Source organism: Dendropsophus ebraccatus, chromosome 8, assembly GCF_027789765.1.
Source record: "Dendropsophus ebraccatus isolate aDenEbr1 chromosome 8, aDenEbr1.pat, whole genome shotgun sequence".
In the NCBI taxonomy this organism is placed as follows: domain Eukaryota; kingdom Metazoa; phylum Chordata; class Amphibia; order Anura; family Hylidae; genus Dendropsophus; species Dendropsophus ebraccatus.
Genome location: NC_091461.1, coordinates 80204180 through 80226787, shown reverse-complemented (window position 1 = coordinate 80226787; position 22608 = coordinate 80204180). Strand labels below are relative to the sequence as shown.

At 47.7% G+C, this 22608-nt stretch overlaps 1 protein-coding gene across 2 annotated transcripts in view; it reads left to right on the top strand.

Moving 5' to 3' along the window:
• LOC138799479 (gastrula zinc finger protein XlCGF53.1-like) overlaps positions 1–22608 on the top strand; it is a 36843-nt gene that overhangs the window by 5338 nt on the left and 8897 nt on the right. The window contains exons 2-5 of one of the 2 annotated variants that reach the window (XM_069980716.1): positions 19305–19396; positions 19503–19676; positions 19758–19887; positions 22459–22596. In XM_069980716.1, coding sequence (XP_069836817.1) covers positions 19319–19396; positions 19503–19676; positions 19758–19887; positions 22459–22596 — 520 coding nt within the window. In that variant the 5' untranslated portion in view covers positions 19305–19318. Of the gene's footprint in view, positions 1–19304; positions 19413–19502; positions 19677–19757; positions 19888–22458; positions 22597–22608 lie in introns of those variants that run through there. The other variant, XM_069980717.1, reaches the window with a different exon arrangement.

The window sequence follows — 22608 nt, the reverse complement described above, 5'->3', positions numbered from 1 at the left end:
AACAGTGACCTGCTCTCTCGCATTTTTGAGAGTGGGGTCCTGCAACTGTGCAGTACCAAAATTATCCCTAGACACCTCTAAGTCTGGAACATTCTGCTCAGTAGGAGGAGCCTCATCCTCACCAGCCAGGACCTGCAAAGGAAAAGCATTTTCATCCTGTACATTTTTATCAATTACCGTGGGTAATGCAATAGACTTAGGGTATCCTCACTCCTTTTAGGGGATTGTTGTTTTCCCCATAAAGCCCAGAACAATGGAAAATCACGCCCCAATATCACATTATGCATAAGGTTTTTAACCACACCCACTTCATATTGTACAGTGCCTAGTTCAGTCCCGACATTAGCCAGTACTATAGGGTAAACCTTTGTATCACCATGTATGCATACCACACTCATATGTCTTTTTGGCACAAAGTCCCCAGTCACCAGGCTGGCATGCACCAAGGTGACAAGGCTTCCTGAGTCCAGCAACGCCTTAACAGGGAAGTTATTGACAGTAATGTGGCAGACTTGCGGTTCAGTCTCTAGTCCAGTGACCGCAACAAGAGACGGTTCCGCAAATAGCGACTGACGCCGGCTAGCGTCACACTCCATGGGCTCAGAGGTAAGAGGGCAATGGGCAGACACATGTCCCGTCTCATGGCATCTCCAGCACTGGATAGGGCCTGGTCTCCTTGGCAGGGAGTCCTTTTTAGGGCCACTTAGCCACCGGGGACCATCACCAGTCTTTTGCCCCTGAGTTACCTCCTGAGCGCTCTTCCCTCTATCAGCACCCCTCCACACTCCCCCAATAGATGGAAGTCTCTTACCAGCTGAAGGCACAGATCTGGCACTCCGGGGAGGTGAAGGTGCTGCAGGAACATCACGGAGGTAGTCCTCGGTCGCCTGGAACCTCTCCACAAGGCTGACGAGTTCGTTGGCACTCCTAGGGTCGCCTTGTCCCACCCAGCGTTGTAGATCAGCAGGAAGGGCACGGAGGTAGCGATCCATCACGACCCTCTCTAGGATCTGGGCAGGAGTAGAGGTGTCTGGCTCCAACCACTTTCTTGCCAAATGGATCAGGTCGTACATCTGGGACCTCGCTGACTTGTCCAGACTGTAGCTCCAGTTGCGGACCCTCCGGGCACGAACAGCAGCAGTAACTCCTAGTCGGGCGAGTATCTCTGCTTTTAGCCGAGGATAGTCTTTGACCTCTTGCTCACTGAGGTCATAATAGGCCTTTTGAGGTTCGCCTGTTAAATAAGGCGCAATCACTTCTGGCCACTCAGTGGAGGGTAACTTCTCTCGCTCAGCCACCCGCTCAAAGACAGTTAAGTAGGCCTCAATATCATCATCAGCAGTCATCTTTTGCAGCGCACGCTGCACGGCTCTTTTCACAGACAAAGTCTCTGGCGTGGCTGTGGCCACCAGCTGGGGATTAGCACCTGCAGACGCCTCCTGCTTTGCTATCAGGTGCTCAATAAGTCTCTGTTGTGCAGCCATTGTCTGTTCATGGCGCAGGTTAGCATCTGATAGAGCCTGTTGTTGCAGCCTATTAGCCTGCTCATGGCGCAGGTTAGCGTCTGTCAGAGCCTGTTGTTGCTGCAAACTCACTTGCATTAACTGCTTCATCATCTCCTCCATGTTGCTTGGCTGTTTTTGGAGTGAAGCAGCAGCCTTCACCCAGGACATAAGCAGCTGTAGCCAAGTTGATGCACACCGTTGCCCCTAGCAACCGTTTTGCCCGCTCCGCAGCACCAATTGTAAGGATCTTCCCGGGGGAATGGTGTGTTAGGACACAGTTCAGGCAGCAAACTTGGACTTAAAACCGCTTTGGTGTTTATTTGTAGCATAAACGGTCCAGCAACATAAATACAGCAACACCATGCATTGATAATAAAACAAAACAAAAAGGTCTTGCCCGTCTGGGCACTTACTAACACAGGTCACCTAACTGTCACTTCCATAGGCGGTATCGTGGAGTGTGAATAGGCCCCAGCAGTGATAGAACTCCTTGCTCCCAGGAAACACAGCATGCAGGCTGTTCACCCGGGCTGAGAGCAAATCCCTCTAGCTCTGTGGAGCTTTTACCTGCTGCAGGCTTAACAAGGCACACCTGCCTGCAACACCCGAACTGGACCGGGGGAGGGGAATGGCAGGTCCCACTACCAACCTACCCACCATTCCAGTAAATCCAGGCCCGGAACATGGAAAAAAAACCCTCAGCAGCATAACACTGCTGAGTGACAGATCTCACCTGGATTCACCATCTCACCATATGCCTTAGCCTGGGTGAGATGTACCTCCCCTCAAATACTTCTCCAGTGACATGTCTACAATATATATATATATATATATATATATATATATATATATATATATATATATATATATATATATATATATATATATACACTCCAAGACAGATATTACCAATAACACCAGCATATAGGAAGTGAAAATATTATCACCATATATATTACCGCCATACTGTTACTGTATACTGAGACCAATATTGCCAATAATACAAGTATACAAGGGGCAAATATTAACGCCACACCACAACCATCACCACCATATTGTTACTGACCAAAACCAGTATACTGAGACCAATAAAACACAGTACCAGATAACAAGTAACAAATATTACCACCACATACTGACTAATACCACCACTGCTGCTACTGAATAAGATCCACTGTACACAGATCACTATCACCTCATACACTCATATAGAGGTGGAAGCAGCTGCACACAGGTTGTATACACCATATACATTACAGCGCAGATATATCAGGTGACTCACAGGGGACGTCTTCTCTGATCGGAGTTCTTTCCTTTTCATCTTCTTCTCCATCTGCCCTGGGCCGTTATGAGAACTTCTCTGAGCCACAAATCCACAGAATCTGCCAGACAGACATATTAGTCTCCTCACACTGACACCATCCTCATCTCTATACACACTGCACATCTGTACTGTCCCCTTTACACCCTCATTTAGTAGGTATAGTATATATAGATGGCCCCCACTGCATGTTGCACCCCCCTTCCCTTATAGATGGCCCCCTCTCCCCCTCCCCTTACTGATGACCCCCTCTACCCCGATTATAGATGCCCCCTCTACCCCCCCCATTATAGATGCCCCCCTCCCCTTATAGATGAACCCCTCTACCCCCATTATAGATGCCCCCCTCTCCCCCATTATAGATGCCCCCCTCTCCCCCATTATAGATGCCCCCTCTCCCCCCATTATAGATGGCCCCCTCTCCCCCCCCTTGAAGATGGCCCCTCTTCTCCCCCATTATAGATGCCCCCTCTTCTCTTCCCCCCTTATAGATGCCCTCCTGTTCTCTTTCCTCCCTTATAGATGCCCCCCTCTCCCCCATTATAGATGCCCCCCCCTCTCCCCCCATTATAGATGCCCCCCTCTCCCCCCATTATAGATGCCCCCCCTCTCCCCCCATTATAGATGCCCCCCTGTTCTTTCCCCCCTTATAGATGTCCCCCTCTCCCCCATTATAGATGCCCCCCTGTTCTCTTTCCCCCATTATAGATGCCCCCCTGTTCTCTTTCCCCCATTATAGATGCCCCCCTCTCCCCCCATTATAGATGCCCCCGTTCTCTTTCCCCCCTATAGATGCCCCCCTCTCCCCCCCATTATAGATGCCCCCCTCTCCCCCCCATTATAGATGCCCCCCTCTCCCCCCCATTATAGATGCCCCCGTTCTCTTTCCCCCCTATAGATGCCCCCTCTCCCCCATTATAGATGCCCCCCTGTTCTCTTTCCCCCATTATAGATGCCCCCCTTCTCTTCCCCCCAATATAGATGCCCCCCCTCTCCTTCCCATTATAGATGCCCCCCCTTCTCTTCCCCCCATTATAAATGCCCCCTCCTTTCCTCTATGCTAAGCAGTATTTAAAAAAACAACACACAAACTCACCTGACAACCTGCTCCCCCGGCGATCCTCTTCTTCTTCAGGCTCGTCCGGGCCCCCAGCTGATGCGCGGCTGCCGGGGGTGTCCCATCCTATCCCCGGCAGTGCGGCGCATCAGTGAGCTCCCTGTACGCCGGGGATGGGACTTCTGACACAGGAAGCGTCTCTGACGTGCGCTTCCTGTGCCGGAAGTCAGGGCCCCAAGCAGCTCACTGATGCGCCGCGCTGCCGGGGATAGGACGGGACACCCCCGGCAGCCGCGCATCAGCTGGGGGCCCGGACGAGCACGCTCTTGTGACCGCAAGCAAATCAATGCTTGCGGTCACAAGAGTAATTTAAGGGGTGAGCAGTGCAGTGGCAAGGGGGGGCCCTCGCGGGCCCCCCCTCATAGCGGGCCGGGTCGCAGTGGCGACCACTGCGACCCTGGTAGCTACGCCACTGCTTGTGGTGCGTCATAACACTAGTGCGTACAGTTTAGCGGGTTGTCCTACCTCATTATGCTGATTATGTATTGTATGATGTGTGTGTGTGTGTGTATATATATATATATATATATATATATATATATGTAATAGAGAGGGAGAGAGAATTCCATCACTCTTGATGAAGCCACTCTGCAATACACATGGGGTTTGGCCCCCACGTTGGGTACTTCATTTTTTCTATATATTTCATTAGCACTTTACATTTGTTCTTGTTGTTCCATACTATTCTTATATTATCTGATACACATAATAAATGTGGAGAAAAGTCCTGTGTGCAGCTTTTTTTTTTTTTTTTTTTTTTTTTTTGTCACAACTCTGGCTCAGACACCTTAGGATATCTGGGCCATTTTATTCAGTATTTTTTGTGTGTACAATGTACAATTTTTTTATCAGTCAGCAGTATGAGATGTGTGGTGTTTTATGCATGATTGCCTTCGGTCTTTGTGAGTAGCTATTCTTTCATGTATGCAAGCATTCCTTTATTTGATAGGTGATGCATACCTATGTGTTCATATCCCATTGTACTGCAGTAAGGACAGAATGGCCTGTTCGTAGGATATACCATAGATGAGCAGAATGTAGGATATACATCAGAAATATTTTCTATGTTTTATACTGGGGGAGGGATGCAATGTAGTCTTTGTATACTATTACAGGAGGAGCAGAATGTAGTGTCCTTTGTGTGTCATACTTGTGTAGTGTACTGTCACCAATAAAGTTCACTGGATGACCAGGACAGTGACACTAGTATCACCTTTCACTGTACTCCTGTCTGTCATGATAAGGAGGGCACTGCTGGAAAGTGAGCTGTACACAACATGTAGAAATGTCTAGGCCTGGCTGAAAACTGCAAAATTTTAGGATTATTTTATACTATACAGAGTAGAAAAACAATCACCAAAGCAAATCTGTCATTAGGCCACCATTGTAACATACCATGTGTGAGAGAGAATAGATTTGTAGAGCACTGCTTATCAATCAGCAAGGCTGGGGGGTGGATTCAATAGAATTACACAGCGGAGCAGGCTGGTGACACTGACACTCTTCACTGGCTCTTTCATAGTTATACAGTTAATAAGTAGAGATGAGCAAATCACAGATGTAAATGAAGCAAAGCACTTTGTTTGATCTGCGCTCCGCTCTCCAGGCCGCCGGCTTGTTAGCGCTGTTCCCTTCCCTGCTGCTCTGCCCCAGGTGCCAGGGAAAAGCTGGGTCCAATCCTTTGAAAGTGGGAGAAGTTTCCCAGGATTGGATCCAGCTTTTTCCGCCACCTTGGGAGGAGTAGCAGGGAGTGTAGCAGCGCTGTAAGGCTGGCGGCTTGATGAACGGAACGCTGATCAAACAAAGCAATTTGCTCATCTCTATTGCAGGGGTTATCCAGCGCTACAAAAACATGGCCACTTTTCCCCCTACTGTTGTCTCCAGTTCAGGTGTGGTTTGCAATTAAGCTCCATTTACTTCAGTGGAACTGAGTTTCAAAACCCCACCCAAACTGGAGACAAAAGAGGGGGGAAAGTGGCCATTTTTTTTGTAGCGCTGGATAACCCCTTTAATAAGGTTAAAAAAAAAAAAAAAAGAGTCCATCAAGTTCAACCTATAACTCTACTGTGCACAAGCCTGGAGCACAGAAATGGCTGCACATCACACTCATGGTTGATACGAAAGCCTGTTCAGCTACATTAAAAACCAACATCAGAAGTTCGTATATAATTTGATCAAACCATATTGCCTCATGTACCACGTGCAGGTCTCTGATACACATGAGTCCCTACACTAAATCATTGTGCAGCCATATCTGTCCTCCAGGCTTGTGCTATAACTTCCAGAGTAAGGCAAAAACCCTCATAAGGCAGATTCCAATTGCCCCATCACAGGAAGAAAAATTCCTTCCCGACACCAATATCAGAATAATTCCCTGGATCAATGTCCTATCACTTGAACTCTACTGCCCATAACTTGTAATATTATATTATATCTAGAAAAGCATCCACTGCTGACCACTTCTACTATCTTTGAGATTGCGTTCTGGCACAGAACCCACCTTTTTACCACTACATACTTCCCCCATAACTTTCCCTTACAGCTAGCTTGGGCCCTCTTAGGCCAGCTTCCCAACACCAACACGTTTCTTTCTCCTAAATCCAACTGCTTACTGTTCTGCATTTCTGTGGCAGTCAGGAAAACTATTTTACAAACCTGGTTGGTACCTCATGCCCCTACCCTGTACATCTTTTTAGAGAAACTCACTTTTCTATCTAAGATGGATTGGGTGGAGGCATCCCTGCAAAAAGAAACTTGGGTCACCCATTATCAGACTGCTAGACTGCTCCTTCCTCATATTAAGGATCGAACTAGAAATTGCTTTAATTCTACTACTGTGTAATTAGAACGAAACTCGATAGGGAATAATTCCTTACCCTAAAAAAGTCATTGTACTCATCTGCTTCAACTCTCCTTTTTGCAATCGGATCTGTGTCCCCCCTCCCCCCCTTCCCAAGTTTAAGAAAAAGTGTAGTGCAGTGGGCACCTTTTTTGAATATTGCAATGAGGCCAAAACATATAAAGGGACCTCTGCAGTAGGGATGGTCCAAACCTACCGAGGTTCGGGTTCTTACGAACCTGAACTCTCGGCAATGATTCGGCTGTCTGCCCGCTCCGTTCAGCGTGTGGATACAGCCGGAGGACCGCCTGGAAAACTGGGATACAGTCATAGCCATAGGCTGTATCCCAGTTTTCAAGGCGGTCTTCCGGCTGTATCCACCCTCTCCACGGAGTGGGCAGACAGCGGGAATCATTGCCGAGAGTTATGGTTCGTACGAACCCGAACCTCGGCAGGTTCGGACCATCCATTTTCCAGTTTTGAAACTACCAAAAATCCATTTGTTTTGGGGGGGTTTGTTTTGTTTTGTGTTTCTGCACTTCCTGGTTTATCAGTTGTACACAGTACTACAGGTTCCAGAATGCATTGCTTTCCCTCAGCTGTCCCCCACCCTGCCCAAATCTATTGCAGAACATCTAGGCTGTGTTCACACATTGCAGTTTCATTGTGTTACTGTAACGCCTGGAGTAGTGGATCCACTGGACCGGCACCAGCACTGGCACAAACCTCACCAGGGAGCGGAGTCTAAGGGGCCGCTGGTTTTCACCAGAGCCCGCCGCAAGGCGGGATGGACTTGCTGCGGCAGGCGACCCCCAGGTCGCTACCCCTGGCTTGGTTGCTGGTGACGGCAGGCGAGGCGTGGCAGGAGCAGTAGGCAGGAGATGGCACTGGCAAAGGTCTGCAGGTGAGAGCGCACGTGACAGGCTGAACGCAGGAACAGATGGAGTGACAGGGAAACAGGAACCAGGAACAGGGACTAGGGACCGGGTAACGGATAGGACTCAGGAACAGGGACTGGGACCAGGTAACAGATAGGACTCAGGAACAACAGGGGGCTGGGCCAAACGCTATGGGAAGCATGTAGAGGCTCCAACACTAAGGACAGGGCATGCTGGGATTTATAGGGGAGTGATTGGGTGCAACTACCAATTAGGAGCGCACTGCCCCTTTAAATCTGAGACAGCCGGCGCGCGCGCGCCCTAGGAGGCGGGGACGCGCGCGCCGGCCGGCACAGCGGGAGACAGGAGCGTGGAGAGGTGAGGCGCCCCCCGGGGCCGAGGTGACAGCAGCGCCGGGTCCCCGACTATGGACACCGGCTGCTGCATAGGGCAGGTAGCGGTCGCGGCGGCGGCCCGGAACGCGGGACGCCGCCGCGGCCGTAACAGTACCCCCCCCCTTTGGCCTCCCCCTCTTTCTTGCCTGCAAATGGCACAGGAAGCCACAAAGTCTTTGACATCTTGGGATAGGCTGGGCCACCAGTAGTGGCGAGAGATCCGTTGGCCGGTCTTACGGACTCCCGGGTGCCCGGCCTCCAACGAGGAATGTCCCCAGTTCAAAATACCTCTTCGAAGCGCAGGGTGAACGTGAGTCTTTCCGGGGGGTACTCTCTGAAGAGTGGAGGTGACGACTGGTACTAGGCGATCAGGCGGTATAACGTGGCAAGGGACCTTCTGTAAGTTCTTCCGGTGGTGAGAGGACACGACCTTAGTCTTGGGTACGGGGAGAGGGTACACCTCGGCAGAGAAGGCATCCGCCGAGTCTTGGTCTTCTGCCGGTAGGCCGGATAGAGGCTTGGCCGGGACAGGAAATGACAAAATACACTTGGTCTGAGGTGACTTGAGACACTGGTGGGAACAGTCCTGACCCCAACTGAGAATCTCCCCGGTTCTCCAGTCCAGCTGAGGGGCATGTTCTTGTAGCCACGGGAGTCCCAGGAGGACCGCGGGGGAAGAATGGGGCAGAACGTAGAAGGATATCTCTTCTTGATGTGAAGGACCCACCTGGAGGACTAAAGATGCGGTCTGGTAGTACACACGGTCGGTAAGAATTTCGCCCGTGACCGAGGAGATAGTCAGGGGCCTGGCTAGTCGGGTCACGGGTAGCCGCCATCTTTGGACCAATGTTGCCGCAATAAAACTGCCTGCTGAGCCAGAATCGAGGAAGGCAGTAGTCTGATGATTTTGTCCTGAGGGAGTCCGGATGGAAAACAGGCATAGACAGACTTGGAATGGTGGCATTCGCACCTAGGGACACCTGTCCCACCGGACCTAGGTGCGAGCGTCCTCCGGATGTTTGGGGACGTAGGGAACATCCCAGCCGGAAGTGATCGGAACCACCGCAATAGAGACAGAGATTCTGCTCCAGGCGCCGGATTCTTTCATCAGGCGTCAGGTGAGCCCGTTCCACCTGCATAGGAATCTCAGGAGAGGGCTGGGACATCGAAAGGTCAGGATTCTGGAAAACCGGCGCCAGCTGGGGGTGGCGACGGGAATGGGTTAGTAAATGTTCATGCCGAACCTCCTCCTCCCTCTCCGAAAAAACGAGTATCAACTCGGGTGGCCAGTAGAATGAGTTCGTTCAGGGAGGTAGGCAGGTCTCGGGCAGCGAGCACGTCTCTCACTCGACTAGACAGGCCCTTCTTGAAGGTGGCCAACAGGGCGGCCTCGTTCCAGTCCAATTCAGCTGCCAGGGTGCGGAACTGGATGGCGTAGTCACCGACAGAGGAGCTGCCTTGAGAGAGGTTGAGGAGAGCAGTCTCGGCCGAAGAAGCACGGGCAGGTTCCTCAAAGACGGAGCGAACTCGAATAGGAAGGCCCGGAGATTGGCAGCAACAGGATCATCACGGTCCCACAGTGGCGTGGCCCAGGCCAGGGCTCTACCCTCTAATAGGCTGATGATGAAAGCCACTTTAGAGCGCTCGGTGGAAAACTGACTACTCAAAAGTTCAATGTGCATGGTGCACTGAGTCAGGAATCCTCTGCACAACTTAGAGTCCCCCAGAGTACTTGCTTGGGAGAGCCAGTCGGAGTGAAGAAGCAGCGTCAGGAGATGGTGTGCGCTGGGCAGTAGTCTGCTGCTGTAAGGCGGCAGTGAGTTGCTGGATCTGCTGTGACTGTTTCTGGATTTGTTGAGCCTGTTGCGCGACCACTCTGGCGACGTCACGGAGATCTGGCACCTCGCCGGGATCCATGGTTGGAGCCTACTGTAACGCCTGGAGTAGTGGATCCACTGGACCGGCACCAGCACTGGCACAAACCTCACCAGGGAGCGGAGTCTAAGGGGCCGCTGGTTTTCACCAGAGCCCGCCGCAAGGCGGGATGGACTTGCTGCGGCAGGCGACCCCCAGGTCGCTACCCCTGGCTTGGTTGCTGGTGACGGCAGGCGAGGCGTGGCAGGAGCAGTAGGCAGGAGATGGCACTGGCAAAGGTCTGCAGGTGAGAGCGCACGTGACAGGCTGAACGCAGGAACAGATGGAGTGACAGGGAAACAGGAACCAGGAACAGGGACTAGGGACCGGGTAACGGATAGGACTCAGGAACAGGGACTGGGACCAGGTAACAGATAGGACTCAGGAACAACAGGGGGCTGGGCCAAACGCTATGGGAAGCATGTAGAGGCTCCAACACTAAGGACAGGGCATGCTGGGATTTATAGGGGAGTGATTGGGTGCAACTACCAATTAGGAGCGCACTGCCCCTTTAAATCTGAGACAGCCGGCGCGCGCGCGCCCGAGGAGGCGGGGACGCGCGCGCCGGCCGGCACAGCGGGAGACAGGAGCGTGGAGAGGTGAGGCGCCCCCCGGGGCCGAGGTGACAGCAGCGCCGGGTCCCCGACTATGGACACCGGCTGCTGCATAGGGCAGGTAGCGGTCGCGGCGGCGGCCCGGAACGCGGGACGCCGCCGCGGCCGTAACAGTTACTGAATTATTTGCAATACTTTCATTTCATTGTTGTCCCACCCCCACAGCACACAGTTACTACCTGTAACACCACACATCACGCTGTATTCTCTGCCTGTAACACCACACATCACGCTGTATTCTCTGCCTGTAACACCACACATCACGCTGTATTCTCTACCTGTAACTCCACACAGCACACTATATTCTCTACCTGTAACATCACACAGCACGCTGTATTCTCTACCTGTAACGCCACACAGCACGCTGTATTCTCTACCTGTAACACCACACAGCACGCTGTATTCTCTACCTGTAACTCCACACAGCACGCTGTATTCTCTACCTGTAACACCACACAGCACGCTGTATTCTCTACCTGTAACTCCACACAGCACGCTGTATTCTCTACCTGTAACACCACACAGCACACTGTATTCTCTCCCTGTAACACCACACAGCACACTGTATTCTCTACCTGTAACACCACACAGCACGCTGTATTCTCTACCTGTAACACCACACAGCACGCTGTATTCTCTCCCTGTAACACCACACTGTATTCTCTACCTGTAACACCACACAGCACACTGTATTCTCTACCTGTAACACCACACATCACGCTGTATTCTCTACCTGTAACTCCACACAGCACGCTGTATTCTCTACCTGTAACACCACATAGCACGCTGTATTCTCTCCCTGTAACAGCACACTGTATTCTCTACCTGTAACACCACACAGCACGCTGTATTCTCTACCTGTAACACTGATATTGGAATAAAGTAAAGAACTTTTTGACTTTTTTTTCTCTTCATTTCCACGCACATAATATGATCAAGCATCTATTATCTTTGAAGTTGAGCCCCACAATAAGGCTCTGATGCTCTCTGCCGTTTAGCATCATTTACTTGTGTTATGGTGCGTTTACACAGGCAGATTTATCTGACAGATTTTTTAAGCCAAAGCCAGAAACAGACCTAAACTTGGAACGGGTCATAAAAGGAAATACTGAGATTTCTTCTCTTTTCTAATCCATTCCAGGTTTTGGCTTCCAAAATCTGTCAGATAAATCTGCCTGTGTAAACGCACCATTACTGCATCATTTTTGCGAACACGCAGCAGTACTGCAATGACACTTCAACATGTGTGAAGACAGCCCTAATTTCCCTGCACACTTCTTCACAATCAGAGAAATCAGTGCAACACCTGCTTCTGCCCGGTCAGAGATGGTGGATCATACAGGGGATTGGGGGATCCAGCCAAGCCTCCTGGGACTTCACACCCTGCCCCCTGTCTGCATCATCAGCAAACACACACAATGTGAGACAGAGGCATGGAATATTTGTCTCCTAAGGGGGGATAGCAGAAGGAGCAGGAGCCAATGTGAATTGGCACAGGGGCCATTTTTTTTTCACTTCCTGGATTTCTATCAGCTACCAGTGTGGCAGAACCGCACAGATATGGTAATACATTGTATAGACACATATATTTAACTTTTAATGTACTTTTAATAGAAAACAAGTTTTTCTTATCCGGAGTTCCCCTTCAATTTCAGCCATCCACTCAGCAAGAGATGGGGAGGTGGGAGATTTCCAGTGGGCAGGCAATACCATTCTGGCAGCCGTTAAGAAAGGGCAAAGTATATCCTTCTTAACTGAGGAGAATCATAGAGAGAAGTCCAATGTGGGCTACCGTAGGGACAGAGGCATTGGTGAGAGAATTGAATAGTGCTTGTCTAACTTGTTTAACAGTGAAATGCTTTACAGCAAGCTCCATTATATTGATGACAATGGAATGGACCTGTCCCATTCAAAAAAGGAAACATTATTTGGCATACTCCAAAGAGCTTATTTCACATGGTGGGGGAGGTTAAACTGTGAGCTTTATCTATTAAAATATCTACTGGTGTCACCTGTCGCTGTAGTGCTGCACAGATCATTTCACAGGATTCCTGCTAATACCACAATCAGAGCAAAAAGTCACAGCTTATTCCTGCCCATACAATGTATACTAAAGTTTGGTATGATGGATCTTCACACCCTTTTGCTCTCGGAAGGATATGCAGGGACCAGAGCCAACAGTTATTGCAGGTGTATAGGTACCTTTGGGCTTAATGGAGAGAAAAACCCTGCAATATATCAAGGTAGTAACATGGAAATATATTAAAACATCATAAAAATTATTTTGAAATATGTTACATAAACCTTTAAATAATCAATCCTTTTAACAGGGTTATCCAGGATTGGGAAAAAATAACTTGGTTTATCTTTTCAAACAGTACCCTTCTGCCTCTCTCTATTGTTAAAAGCAATGCATTTTTAAATCGTGCCCCGTTCATGTATGGCTAATTGCTCCATTTTTATTTCAACATTTCACATGTAAAACAGCTGCATCGCTCACTCACAGATTTTGAGAAACTATATCCACCATCTATGGACTGCTAATTTCACCTAGAAGGCAGACGCTTCCCTCCTTCTGTAAGAAATATCAATATGCAAAAAGGCTCAGTGCCTCAGTCACAAGTCTCAAAACACGGGACTAGTCAGATATCCCTCCAGGAAAGGACCTAGCAAAGGGGTGGCTCCTACACGGAGACCACCAAGACCACCATATTAAACTGACTGTACCACCAGGCCCAGGCTGAAGCACTGGAGGCGGGCCGACCCACCCTTAGTGGGAGGAAACCCCCTCCCCCATATGATTGGGTTCCATTGATTCTAATGGAGTCACGTCATGGAGGGGCTGGAGTTTCTTCCCACTAAGGGTGGGTCGGCCCGCCTCCAGTGCTTCAGCCTGGGCCTGGTGGTACAGTCACTTTAAGTGGTACCTTTAGTCAGTATCCAACTCAATTACGAGTCTGATGATATGACCAAAGAAATACCAAAGCCAGGTGTACATCCACAGACAGCGGTTTTGGGGTGTTGCCCCTCATCAGTGTGGGGTAGGGTTCTGGCTAGGTGGAGCAATGCCTAGTAGACCAATACAGCGAACAGATCCACCAAAGAAGACACTGTTGGCTGCTGGTTAAAGCCCTCAATATGGTGAAATCCTAGGTTCATTGCCCCCTGGGAAACATCAATATGCAAAAAGGTCAGCAGAGCCTTGCTTACGAATCTCAAAACATGGGACTAGCCAGACATCCCTCCAGGGAAGGACCTAGCGATGGCTCCTGTACGGAGACCACGAAAACCACCATATTAAGTGGTCCCTTCATTCAATATCAAACAGCCCTAAACAGCTGTCTGTGGATGGATACCTGCCTTCGGTATTTTCCTAGTCATATCATCAGACTTGTAATTGAGTTGGATATTGACTGAAGGGACGAGTAAATATGGTGGTTTTGGTGGTCTCCTTACACCAGTGCTTCTCAAACTGTGAGGCGGGCCTCACCAGTGAGGCGCCCCCTAGTTGTTGGTGAGGCCCAGCTGGGGAGCCAGTTTTCACAAATTAACTATGATCTGCACAGTCATTTTGCTTTTTTGCAGAAATCTCTATTTTAGCAACATTATTAATATATTTTGTACTGATTTATTAGTATATAGAGCTTGGGAGGCGGGTGAAAGCATTATTTTCAGCTTTTAAATAGACTGTCACCACAGATAGTGAGGCCCAGTGACCCTTTTTGTCAGTCTGGTGAGGCCCAGGCATTGCCTTGGTCTGTTAGGTGAGGCTCCAGTAGAAAAAGTTTGAGAAGCACTGCCTTACACGAGCCATCAATTTGCTAGGTCCTTCCCTGGAAGCATGTCTGGCTAGTCCCATGTTTTGAGACTCGTAACTGAGGCTCTGCAGACCTTTTTGCATATTGATGTTTCTTAGGGGGCAATGCACCTAGGATTTTACTATATTGAGGCTTTAACCAGCAGCCGAGTGTCTTCTTTGGCTGGTCTCCCTGATATCAGTAATTTGTTTTGTGTAGGAAATGGTAGTTGGAGCTAGGCAAATAGTTCTTCAATGCCCAATGGACAAAATGCTTCCTTCCGACATACAAAGCTGTAGTTGTCAGAAAGGTTCCTCTTGGTTCTGGATCTGTGTTGAAGATGTGACAACTCTGGAGAGACCATGACTCAAGCACCTTTTGGACAACTGTGCTGCAAATGATATTGGAAATTGCAGGAGTATTCATTTTCAACACACTTGAGGCTACCCTTCTGTTCACGTTTACCACGGCCCAGTCCAAATACAAGAAACCTTTGACTTGTTAACTATTGCAAACAGCTAAAACAGTAATTGGACATCCACAGATCCTCCATCTTAAGAGGACAGGTTTACTGAAATTACTCATACCCTACATATGGTAATTCTGCTAGCCTCTAAATATGTAACTAAATATACAGCAACTTGGTCTCCCTGGCTAGCCTTCCTAGATTCTCCTAGCTATAGGAACCTGCCATGCTGATAAGCCCCTCTCCCTCCACATAACCTTACCTTGAGGAATAGTCTATGACTACCATAGCTTATTTAATTTGTTTTGGTCCTACTTGCCTTTTTTTTGCTAATTATTTGTAATCCATTAACACATACCTAACCGTTAAATCACTTTGTGTAAACTATTCTTATAATTATATACAAAACCTTTGTATACACTTTACTTCCTATGTACTGAGATGTACTATGTTTGTTTATCTTTAATAAAATCTATTTTGGAAAAGAATAAAAAAAAAAATATTTTTTTTTTGTTGCGGTCCAGCGGCAACCTTGTCCTCAGTTTGTGTGCAGTTTGGCTCCATTGTAGTAAGTAGAGCCAGCTATAATAGCACACAATACCAGTTGTAATACCACACTGTGTATAAGTGTAGAGCTGTTTTTGAAAGAAAGCATTTATGTTTTTGCTAATCCTGGATAACCCTTTTAAATTCCTAACACTAAAAGAATGTTTAACGTAAAAACTTGAGTTGAGCAGTAGGTCATTTTCTGCTAGCACATTTTCTTTAAAAATACGATACCAAGGGTGTTCATACTGTTTCAAACGTATGTAACTAGTATACATCTTTAGGCTATGTTCACACAATGTAAGAGATCAGCTGTTCCGTGACCCGGTCTCTGAATAGATCATCCCGGCAGGTACTTCAATAAATAGCGGCCGCAGAAAACTGACATGTCAGTTGTTTGCGGGGCCGTGAGAGATCCCGGCCGGAGCAAATACCATGTGTATACTCTTCGGTTGGGATCCCATAGACAGCAATGCAACTTATATTCTCGTAATAATCACAGCCATTGTAAGCTCAGAAACTCAGTGAAAAAATAGAGGAGAAAATGAGACTAAGGAGAAAGCTTATAACTGTGGTAAATTCAAGGCTGCAGCAAAAAAAAAAAAAAAAAAAAAAAAAAAAGCTTTATGGACAACATAGGTCCCATTATGTTTAATGAAATCCAGGATTTAACAGACGTCACACCCTTAGGTGGTGGCGGCTTCGTAATGTCCTACAGTTGTATGACATTTGTATGTCCACCATTGAGGGGGCCACGAAAATTTCCAATGGAAGACATTTTTGGAAGAAAATATTGTAACTTGGTTATGGCACAAGACATTTGCTTCTAAGGCCAGCAGGATATTGTTATGTATTAAAACAGGCATGAATTCTCAGGACAGGGACATTTACACTTCATAAAACTTTGCAGCCTCATCTGGAGTACACTATTCAGTTTTAGGCCCCAATTCATAGAATGGATGCCCTAGAGCTGGAAAAGGTACAAAGGCAGCAACTAAACTAATAACGCCCCTCACGTTCGGGTCAGTTTTTACTGTCAGAAAATCCTGATCAGGAGGCCTCAAAAGGCTTCAGGAAAGCAACAGGATTTCCTGATCAGAAAAAAGTGTTTTCAATATGGTCTGGTATGCCAACATACATCACAAGTACCCACATAGTACCCCTAGTGTACCATGCCACCATCTCCCCATTTACTGTACCATGCCACCATGTCCTCCTTGTGTACCGTGCCACAGTCCCCTCTCATACTATGTGTCATCCCCTAATCTGTTGCAGAACTATAACTTCCAATATGAACTGCCAATAGGTCATGATAGGAATAGTAGTTTTGCAATCTGGATGGTCGCAGGTGACAAAACTACAACTGTCATCATGAACTGTCAGCAGGGCATGATGGTAGTATTGGTTCTAGGGGTATAAGCTCACCCTTGTCCTCTTCAAGTGAGATGGAAAGGGGCAGGGGATTAAGGAAATGGGGGGGGGGGGGGGTAGGGCGGCACTGCACTGTCTGCCCCTGTGTTGTCTCTCTTAGGTATGGGGGGAAGGGGGGTTGCTCCCTGCAGTCACCCGCCCTGTCTGTCATCGATCCCCAGCCCCGGCTTGTCATCAGAATTTTGGATGCTTTCCTGATGTGCATCAGTAAAAGGGTCGTGAGTTCCTGCGCTCTCATAGACTTCTATGGCAGTGTCCGTGCTGGGTTTTCGGTCGAAAATTGGACAGGATCTATAAAATCCTGACCTATGTCCGGATGTGTGAAGGGGGCCTAAGGGGCATGGAGTTATGAGGAAAGAAAGAATTAGAGACGGTTAAGGGCAGATATAATCAGGAAGGGTAGGGGGTGGTAGGAACATAATATACTTACCTAGGTTGGTGCCCCCAAAGCACAGTGTCACTGCTCATGGTCCCCCCTGGTCTTTTGTAATTCTTGGTCCCGTCTCAGAAATGCCCACTCAGACCGAGGTGGGACACCTTTGCAGTCACTGACTGGCTGAACGGGTAGCTCCTGCAGGGTCCTCAGAAAACAGGGACCCGGGAGATACAGGAGGATACCAGAGGGTGACCGTGAGCGTTGGTGCTGCAGGGGCACAGGAATAGGTAAGTATACCTTCATTTTTTTTTTTTTTTTTCTTCCCTTTTTTTTAACATGCCTGGAGCACTTCTTTTAGTATAAGTATATAAATGGTCCCTACAAGAAAAATGGTGCAAAGATGTTTCAGGTAAAACTCCCTCAAAATTCTCCAGAAGCGACAAGCAATTTTTACCATGAGAACAGTGACTCTGTCTTCCTCAGGAGTTATGGTGCATTTAAGTGATAATCGACTTGTGTAAACACAGCAAACAATCAAACGACGATCGAGAAATCGTTCATTTTGATCTTTCAACAAGTTCTCAAATCATTGTTGGTCGTTCGCAAAAAATTTGCAGATCGCTTTGTGTAAACAGTCTTTCAACGATTTACCCTATGTGTGAGATGGGCTTAAGCAATCTTAAAACAATCGCAATAACGATTTTTTTAAACGATCTTTCATTCTGTCTAAACGCTGATCGTTATAAAAAACACATTGTTACTTCAAAATTGTTAAACGATCGATTGGGCGAATTATCGCTCCGTGTAAAAGGACCATTAGTCATAGCAAAAACAGTAGAGGGCTTCACAACAGGCTTAGACAAGTTTCCTTGGTTCAACTTGATGGACATGTGTCTTTTCTTCAACCATACTAAATAACACTTTACACGAAATATTAATTCCTATATCTTAATGGCTGAAGAGAGAGAACTGAAGTTGATCCTAATGGAGATGCTCAATACATGAGACCTGAAAGGGAACCAATCACAGTTATAATAGAGCTGCTAAAGCGTTCTCTTACCATACTTGGTGAGCCATCCTCCTAGGGAAGTGCTTATCAATTCTAGTCCTCAGGCCTCACCAACAGGTCATGTTTTGAGGATTTCCTTAGTATTTCACAGGTGATATAATTATACTCAGTGCATCAGGTATTAGCACAGGTGTCCTTTGTATGGGATAGCCTCAAAACATGACCTGTTGGTGAGGCCTAAGGACCGGAATTGAGAAGCACTGTCCTAGGGGACTGTGATTGGTTCTCTGTAAAGGAGTTGTCTGGCGTGAGAACCATATCGGTATATAGCTGCAGTTATAGAAAATAATAAAGAGCCTGTGCTTATGTAGGTGCTGTCAGTCAGTGATTGGTGGCTGAGCGGGCTGTCACTGCCTAGTTGAGTGTGTCTCTGGAGGGGCGGTAGCTGTGGTTAGCAGGGGACCAAGAGACACTGCAGGAGGACACCTGGGGGAGCGGGATAGGTAAGTATAGGTTCGTTATTATTTTCTACTGTATATAACCACAGCTATATGCCAAAAGTATTCTTATGTCGGACAACCCTCTTAAACGTGCCTTAGCTATATAGCAGATGAGGGTGGAACAATGTCTCCAAAGTGTCTAAAATTATGGGAAGCATTTGGTTAAAATCTTTAAGGGGGTGAGAGTTAGTTTTTGAATTCTTTCTTTCTTTTTTTTTTATAATGAACAATTTTACCATTTAAACAAAAGGCCATTCTTCACAAAATTCAGAAAAAAATAAGGTATTTCAGTATTGTACAGAGACGGGTACCGAGTTATAGCCACAAAACCTTCAACTATATCTCCTTAGAATGAGGAGATTACACAGGGTAACATACTTAACCAGCACTTGAATTGGGTGCAACATTAGTGCCCCCCCCACACACACACACCAGAGTAGCATGAAGGAATCTGAAAATAGGGGAGAGAAGGGGCTGAAGAAGAGTTGGTTTCATATATTGCTTTTATCAACAGACATGCCATACCATTAATTGCTGTAGTGATGTCAGATGACACAAGTATTTTTATTTTATTGTTTTTGTTGTGTCCCTTGCAGGCTGTAGGGCCATAATGGATGGAAAGAGGAGGGATAACACCGAAATAATATTAAACATCACTCTGAAGATTATATACCTGCTGACTGGAGAGGTGAGAGTGTCTGGAGGTAATACAATGACATCTGAGCAAAAGCACTAGCAGAGCATTATGGGTTATGCTGTTGCATGATATTTGATCTTTTTTGGGGGGGCCTTAGAATTATGGACCCATGAAGACAAGTAAACATATGAAACCTATTTGGGACCTGCACATGTCATCAGATTGGAGTAGGACCCAAACCACTATCACAGAGCCTTATTGTCTGCCATTGGTACATGAGCAGAAGATCCTAGAACTCACCAACCAGATCATTGAGCTGCTGACTGGAGAGGTGAGTGCTGCAGGGAATGCTGGGATATTTTACACCACTGCTATGATGGCATTTGGATGATGATGTCATTGTGTATGTTAGGTTCCCATAAGATGTCAGGATGTCACAGTTTACTTTTCCATGGAGGAGTGGGAGTATTTAGAAGGACATAAGGATCTCTATAAGGACATGATAATGGAGAACCACCTGCCTGTTAAATGGCTAAGGAAAGGTAAGAGCAGTTATGAGAGTCTCCCAAGGTAACCCTTAATGAAATATAAGCTATGTGTTATTCTAAGATAGAACACTCGATACTGATTTAACCCTCTCCCACACGAGGACGTAACTGTACTGTGGGGGCGTTCAGAGTGGGGCCGCGCGTCCGGAAGCAATCTAGTGCCTATCTCATCGATCTATGCAGCATAGATCTGTGTGAGAGATTAGAGTACTTATACTAGAAGTCCCCTTCTAGTATAAGTGTAAAAAAAAAGTGTTATTAATAAAAAAAAGCTCCCTCCCCTAATAAGTCAGAATCACCCCTCTTTTCCCATGTTATAAATAAAAATAAATAAACATGTTTGGTATCGCCGCGTGCGTAATCGCCCAAAATATTAATTTATCACATTCCAGATCTTGTACGGTAAACAGCATAAGCGCCAAAAAATCCCAAAGTGCAAAATTGCGCATTTTTGGTCGCATCAAATCCAGAAAAATTCAAACAGTCGCATATGCGCAATCAAGGTATCAATAGAAAGAACACATCATGTCGCAAAAAATGACACCTCCCACAGCCCCATAGACCAAAGGATTAAAGCGTTATAAGCCTGGGAATGGAGCGATTTTAAGGTACATATATTTGTTAACAATGGTTTGAATTTTTTACAGGCCATCAGATACAATGAAAGTTATACATGTTACATATCGTTGTAATCGTAACGACTTGAGGACAGTTTTACCATACGACACACGGAGTAAAAACGAATCCCCCCCCCCCCAAAAGAAAAAGAATTATGTTTGTTTGTTTTTTTCAATTTCACCGCGCATATAATTTTTGTAGGTGTAAAAATGCAACTGCTATGGCCTTTTAAGCACAAGAAGGAAAAAACGAAAATTAGCCTGGTCCTGAAGGGGTTAAGTTTGCAACACTTAGCCTGCATTTTATATGACCGAGGAGGGTTTGGGCTATCATAACAAAAGCTAAGGGCCTTTTACCTACGATCTGACACTTATGCCCTATCCAAGGGGTACTCAACAACTTTTAGTGAAGGTCCACTTACCGGGGTCTATTGTCAGGCGAAGGTCGAGCTGAACATCAGTAGGAAACGTGTTTTGTTACTTTTCACAAACGTTCAACTATTTACATACAGAATTGATGCTTATTAGTGGGAAAACTGGCGTTTTTTTCTCTCTCACCGGCCCTATAATATTGGGTACAAAGGGGGTGACTGCCCGAGTAGTATATATATAGCCCCCCCTGTTGCTCCCCCAGTAGTATATAGCCCCCCTGTGAGTTCCCCCCAGTAGTATATAGCCCCCTGTTGCTCCCCCAGTAGTATATAGCCCCGCTGTGCGCTCTCCGACAGTAGTATATAGCCCCCCCTGTGAGCTCCCCCAGTAGTATATAGCCCCCCTGTTGCTCCCCCAGTAGTATATAGCCCCCCTGTGAGCTTCCACAGTAGTATATAGCTCCCCTGTGAGGTCTCCCCCAGTAGTATATAGCCCCGCTGTGCGTTCTCCCTCAGTAGTATATAGCCCCCCTGTGAGGTCTCCCCCAGTAGTATATAGCCCCCCTGTGCGCTCTCCCCCAGTAGTATATAGCCCCCTGTGAGCTCCCCCCAGTAGTATATAGCCCACCTGTGCACTCTCCCCCATAGTATATAGCCCCCCTGTGCGCTCTCCCCCAGTAGTATATAGCCCCCTGTGAGCTCCCCCCAGTAGTATAGAGCCCACCTGTGCACTCTCCCCCATAGTATATAGCCCCCCTCTGTGCCCTCCCCCAGTAGTATATAGCTTCCCTGTGAGGTCTCCCCCAGTAGTATATAGCCCCCCTGTGCTCTCCCCTAGTAGTATATAGCCCCCTGTGCTCTCCCCCAGTAGTATATAGCCCCCTGTGCGCTCCCCCCAGTAGTATATAGCCCCCTGTGCGCTCCCCCCAGTAGTATATAGCCCCCCTGTGCGCTCCCCCCCAGTAGTATATAGCCCCCCTGTGCGCTCCCCCCAGTAGTATATGCTCCCCCCAGTAGTATATAGCCCCCCTGTGCACTCTCCCCCTGTAGTATATAGCCCCCCTGTGCGCTCTCCCCCAGACAAAAAAACAAACAAACCACAACTCACCTAGCACCTCGTTCCCCGCTGCGGCTGTCTTCTTCTTTTCTCCTGTCGGCTCGGCCCCCTGCTGATACGCGCTCTCTGGGGATGTCCCGGGGATTCCCCAGCAGAGCGCGCACCAGTAACCTCAGTGTACGCTGCTGGCCTGTACTTCAGGACGGCTGGGAAGTTCAGGACGGCGGCGTACACTGAGGTTACTGATGCGCGCTCTGCTGGGGAATCCCTGGGACATCCCCAGAGAGCGCGTATCAGCCAGGGGCCGGGCCGACACTGCCCCCAGCCCCACAGGCATACTGAAATCTAAGGACAGTATGCTTTTGGGGCGGGAGGCATGGGGGCCGTCCCGGGACGGGGCGATTGGGAGGTCTGACCAGGGGTCCGGACAGCTGGCCTCCAGTTTAGGACCCCTGCCCTATCCTGTTGATAAGGGGATAATTCTGTTCTATTTCATCACTGTATATGTGTTCCCTAACAGATGGATCCAATAAGAGAAATCCACCAGAGTCTCCAAATTTAAAAGAAAATCAGAATGTCACAGGATTGTCTCAGAATTGTCAAATTGGTAGAACTAAGGTTTCACCTAGAAGTAAAGCCATGCAGTACACAGAACCAGGTATTGCTATAT